The sequence below is a fragment of the Carassius auratus genome, chromosome 9 (genome assembly GCF_003368295.1).
Source record: "Carassius auratus strain Wakin chromosome 9, ASM336829v1, whole genome shotgun sequence".
Lineage (NCBI taxonomy): Eukaryota > Metazoa > Chordata > Actinopteri > Cypriniformes > Cyprinidae > Carassius > Carassius auratus.
Genome location: NC_039251.1, coordinates 32,325,789 through 32,331,687, shown reverse-complemented (window position 1 = coordinate 32,331,687; position 5,899 = coordinate 32,325,789). Strand labels below are relative to the sequence as shown.

Below are 5,899 nucleotides of genomic sequence, written 5' to 3'. Positions count from 1 at the left end.
TTTTTTCATCCAGTTTTAGTATTATGTTAGACTATTTAAGATTATTCGATTATGTATAGTCTTTTGCTGACTACAGTGTGAGTTTTGTAGTTTATGTTGCCTTGTGTGTAGCACCATTGTCCCGGAGAAACGCTGTTTCATTTTACTGTGTACAAGCTGTATAGAGCTGAAATGATAATAAAGCCTCTCTGACTCTGACAATTTGAGGACATTAATGCATGTGAAGATCAGTGTGGTGCAAGATGACAGGAAACCATATTTATCTCACTTGTTTCCTCTTTAAGTGATGTCATAGGCTTTTGCTTCAGATAACATATATCAGGTTTAGGTGAAACCTGTAATAACTTAGAAATAAGAAAGCAAACGGATCGATCAGTTTAAGGATGGTAGACTTCTGGTGCCAAAAGTGGAAGCTGCCACTATTGTTGTGTCTCACAGGACTGCTGCAGTGGGGTAAGACTGAACTGAATCACAAATATAAACCTTGACTTATTTTCTCTGAGGATATAGACGTTTTGGGACATTATTTAATTTTCTCACCATCATGTTAAATCAAATCCAATGTGAGATGCAAAAGTCTAGTAAACATTCAAGCTGGTTTTCCCATAGAATGAATGTGGATGGTGTTTACTTTCACTACCATAAAGCTTTAAAAATGAAATAAACGTTACATGCAAGTGGTTTATATGACTCAGGAAATATAGCTTTTGAAACTTTGTGACATTTAAGGGTTTTTAACTAAAAAATAACTTTGCTGGAGCTCTTAAATCATGTTTGCACTTCTTTTCTTTGAACTTTTTATCAATTAAATAAAGGTAAAGAGAATGAAAAAAATCAGAGATTCTTGATTTTATTTTATTTTATTTCGCAAAATGTCTTGAACTGGGGTTGTGTTTCTGTGTAAAATATATCTGATATTAACCTGTCTAATGCTTCTCTCCACACAGATCTGTGCAGTGGTCAGATTCAGGTCCAGATCCAGAAAGGTCCTCTGTATAGAGTGAAAGGATACCCCATCTCCATATTCTGTAACGTTACAGGGTTTACAGGACCATCTGAGCGGGATTTTGAGTTCATTCTCAAGAAACAAAATATGACATTAAATATAATCAGTACCAGTGACCCAAACTTTGCCTACGGATTGTTCTCCGGTAGAATAAGAAAAAAAGAGATTTATGTTGAAAGGCTGTCAGGATCTTCAGTTGTCTTGTGGATCAAAGATTTGCAGGAGAGTGATGCAGGTGATCTGCTCTGTGCGACCAAACACACAGGTGGTGCATATTTCGGAGATTATGATGATGAAGCAAAGCTTAATGGTAAGATATCTATTTATTTTGAGGGTTTGGGTGATTAATGAGATGATCTGAGAGAAATCTATTCTTTAAAATCCGTTCACATTCCCATGTTTCCCAAAAGAAGGCGTTTGGCTGTAAGTTATATTTATATTAAACACTACTGCATCATCCTTCAGTCACTGATGTAGTATCAGCTGATATCAGTTCTCTAGATGCTGGTATGGCTTGAAAAATGGATATTGGTCAATCACTTTTTGTCACTTTATTAATACATTTTCAAAGGCAAAAAATAAATAAAAAGTCTGTTTTCTCCACAGTGATAGCAGACACCCTGGAGGCATCGTACTCGGGCTCTCCTTCTCAGAGCTTGTCTGAAGGGGATCCTCTTCAGCTTGAGTGCCAGGTCTCCAGCCAGACTTTTCAACACACTCATCTGTCGGTCACCTGGTTTCTTCATGATGAAGATGATAAAAACCCCCGGCCAATCATTACTCTGGACAAAGATCTGACTGTAAAGCCAGGAGCTGGATTTGAGGATTGCTATCGTGCTGGTCTTATCAGCATGGACAAGGTGGAGGACACAACCTACAGACTGAAGATGCCTCAAGTGCAGCAGTCCGACCAGGGGAAGTTCTTCTGCAAAGCCATTGAGAGGATCCAAGACCCAGACCGTTCCTGGACACAGATTGCCCACAAAACCACCAAGGCATGCGATGTGGAGATTAAGTTCTTAGCCTGCACCCTGACGACGGCGTCCTCAACTCCCATTGTTCGGATGTGTCAATATACAAATAGATTAAATGAAACGGGACAAATTTAATCTTGACAAACTATGTATCATTATAAAGATTTATGAATAACGAGTCATAAACACATCCACAGCTGTAAATCCCGATTTAGTTAGGAAGGTAAGGGTCCACTGAACGACATCTCATGGAGCCCGTTTAGTCCAACGAAGCAATAACTTTGTAATATGGTTGATAATTTCTTTGTTTACATTTCAGTTCTTCAGGGACAGAATTGTTTATGTCAGTTATGGAATAACTCACACTCAGAAACTGTGTCTTGGTAGTAAAAACGGCATGGTTTTGTAGCGTACAGTGTCAGAAACAGAATGAGACGATCCACAAAAAAAAATAAAAATAAAGATAGGCGGAAGATTGTTTATCTTGCGATATAATAGGGATAGCCTTTTCCTTTTTTTGTTTTATTTTTCAACAGTTTTCATATATGTTTGAGTGTGTTTTATGTTGAATGTGCCTGTATCTGCATGATTTCCAACTGTTTTTGAGGACAATTTTTGAAAAGTACAAAAGTACAACATGAAGTCATGAAAATGGCATGTTATTCAAGTAGTTTTGCATGTCACACTGGAGGAAGTTTCAAGGCTATTTTGTGCATTAACATTTGCTATTTTGTGCACTTGCATTCTTTTAATAGACTATTTTATTCAAAGCAGCTTACAAAAAAACTGTTGTTTTTTAAGTGCCATCCGTATGCAACTTTTAAAAGTATAAGCTAGCAAATAAACTATAGAGCAGACGTAATTAGATAAGTACCTTTGTTTGTTTTAAATCAGATAAGAGATTGCAAAGGTGTGTCTTCATCTTAAGAAAGGGAATGTAACTAATGCATTCTGATTATGTACAGAAAACTTATCTTGTCAATTTAGTAAGCAATAGTGCATAATGTGCTTGTACTTTTCTTTCAGTTATGTGGAGGTGTCACACACTGATTATAAATGATGTATATATATATATATATATATATATATATATATATATATATATATATATATATATATATATATATATATATATATATATATATATATATATACACATATAACATTTATGAATAATTGTTTATCCAAATCTCAAAAAAATTTATTTACATTTCTCAGGTCTCCTGTCCTGATTAACCAGATTTTTAGGGATTCCCAGCAGATTGTTAAATTATTGAACAATGAATGAAACCATAAATGAGCCAGTTACTCCACTTGAGTCAAGACTCACTGATAATTTATTATTAATAGAGAGATATTGCTTAGAAGATAAAAAACAGTACCGCGGGTAAACTTATTTTCCAACCATTTTCTGAGGTGACGTTTTCATGAGTTATTGATATGGATAGTATAAAAACAAATGAATGAGATAGCAGAAATTCATATCCAGTTTGCCAAAAACATAAAATAGTTATTCGAAAAGCAATAAGATTTTGCTAATGTTACATTTAAGTCTCACTACAGGGCAACTAAAACATTTTACTTGTAGACAAGCATTCCAGTTACATGAAATGTCTTATTCTGTGTTCTTATTATATATTATATAATATTTTGTATGAATGACTGGGGAAAGAACATATCTGAGAAGGTTAATTTCCAATTGCTATCAGATAATGTGCTTCTATAAAGTGGCAGTACCAAAGTTCCTCTCTTGAGGACTCATTGATGCATTCCATTAATTGTGATTGCTCATTCAGAAACATTACAACTGTTAATTGTAGAGTTCTGTATCTGTTCAATTTGTTGTACTCTTCATTGCATGCTTGCATTCAGAGCAGAGCACCAGCACACTACTGGCTTCTTTTTTTCTTGTTTCCCTCCCCATGTTTGCCGCTGGTGATAGAATGATGTCAAAGATTTCTGTGCAACATGCCGCTTTATTTTTGATGTCTTATCTCTCAACGTTAAATGTTAATCAGTGTTTTGCATATTCTAACTGTACTTTGAATTCAGCTTGGGGAATTTCCTTTTTTTCTTGTAGTAGTTTATTCAAAGCTATGCTAGCCTACATAATACAGCTAAATGCAATGTGACTAAGGATTGGATTTCTTTGTTTAAGCTTTGTATTACTTTTATAACCCAGTGATAGCTGTTTTAATAATGATAAAATAATAATAATAATAATCCGCTCCAATCTTTACCCCTTTTTTTAAATCAAGCCAATCTCGGGTGCCTGGCTGTCCGTGTGACGCCACGATGAATGAGTCTAAAGTAAACAACACCTAAATGTCTGCCTTTATTTCCACGTTGATTTTAATGGAACACATCTGTCTAAAAGCAAGTCTGGAAAAGCTGTTTAACTTGTCATGTGACACATCAGGGGCCGGTTGGGTAAACAAAGCCATTATGTTAAGACTGTGAAAAACTAGCAGTTAGTCAAGAGATAATCAGTCTCATATTTCTTATTAAAATTGGGCCAATTTTTTATCTGACTTTAAACAGTTATGACCAGTCTAGAGAAAGACAAATTAGATGGCTAACTTTTTAAGACTAGTCTAAGCAGTTTATGCAACCGGCCCCAGGTCTTTTATTAATTTGACCAAATTTGATCAAATAAAGGTGTTTACCACAAGGACAATAACTATAATAACTATTTTAGCATTGGAGCCAACAAATGATAAAGTTCTGTTTATTGTTATACACGCTACAGTAATGTTGTCTCCAACCACTAGGCCACTGCCAGGGGGAAGTTGTTGCCTAGTGGTTAGAAAGTTTGACTCCTAACTAGAGTTGTTCCGATTCCGATACTAGTATCGGAAATATCTCCGATACCACAACAAATTCTGGCATCGGCATCGGCGAGTACATGAACCCATATACCGATCCGATACCATTTTCTTAAAAAATATCTAGTTATGACCGCAAGCTTTGCCTAACCGCTGCACGGTTCTTCTTCGCTGCTCAAAATGCATTGAAAACACAGGAAGTTGTGCTGTGTTGCCACAAGCAACCCCTGTTTAGAGCAGCGAAGAAGAAATGAAAACGCGTTAGCAGCCCTTATCTATATATGACTGGATCACTCATCACATTCTAAACTGCCAAAAGACAGTGAAGCCGCTACTATATTATAGATCAGTGGTTAGCAGTATGTCTCTGTAGTACCGGTAGTTACAGACTCTCGAGTATATTCAGTACCGGCAACTGCGTTCAGTCGCTTCCGTGTAAGTCAAAACGCAGGGCTCCAGACAGTAGCCGAATATATACTAGTGTCTGTGAATATTAAACTGCAAAATACTATTTAAATATTACTCCCGCAAAATCTACATCTCTGTGGGTGACTGGCACAGATGCGCGAGAGCTCGCTCTTTTGTAGTCTCTGCTGTGTGTCATGAGGACACGAACGCATAAACCGTCACTTCATGAGAATTTACCGTTTAATTTGAGAATACTGTCATATCATAAACACAGACACTCAAAGATCTTCATGGCAGCCCATTAAAATAAATGTTTGGTTTACATGAGTAAATTGACAATATATAAAGCTACTGTTGTAGCCTACAGTAATAATAATACATATCTATAATAATAATAATTATGCCTAGATGGTTGCTTGTTTTTTACTTGTTTTTTACTTGTTAGAGATTATCTGATTAATAGATCTTTTTTTATATTCCTAGACTTATTTGTTGCAGTTTTTTTATACAGTTATCTTGTAAAACTTAAATACCTTTTTTAGTTTGCGGTGTTAGATTTTTGGCTGCATTTGAAGTTCTTTTTTGCATAAGAAAATAAATAATACTGTCAAATTCATGTTAGATAATAAAAATACTGTAATAAATACAGTAGTTCACCATGTATTTGTTCATGTTTTATTGAGGGA

General features: G+C 35.4%; 1 protein-coding gene across 1 annotated transcript; it reads left to right on the top strand.

The window, feature by feature from the left end:
* The first annotated feature begins 319 nt into the window (after positions 1–319).
* Positions 320–2,828, top strand: LOC113109056 (immunoglobulin superfamily member 2-like). Its single transcript, XM_026272587.1, has 3 exons — positions 320–453; positions 948–1,316; positions 1,613–2,828. Exons 1-3 carry the CDS (start codon positions 384–386, stop codon positions 2,113–2,115), a joined length of 942 nt encoding a protein of 313 aa, XP_026128372.1. The 5' UTR covers positions 320–383; the 3' UTR covers positions 2,116–2,828.
* Positions 2,829–5,899: the final 3,071 nt, after the last annotated feature.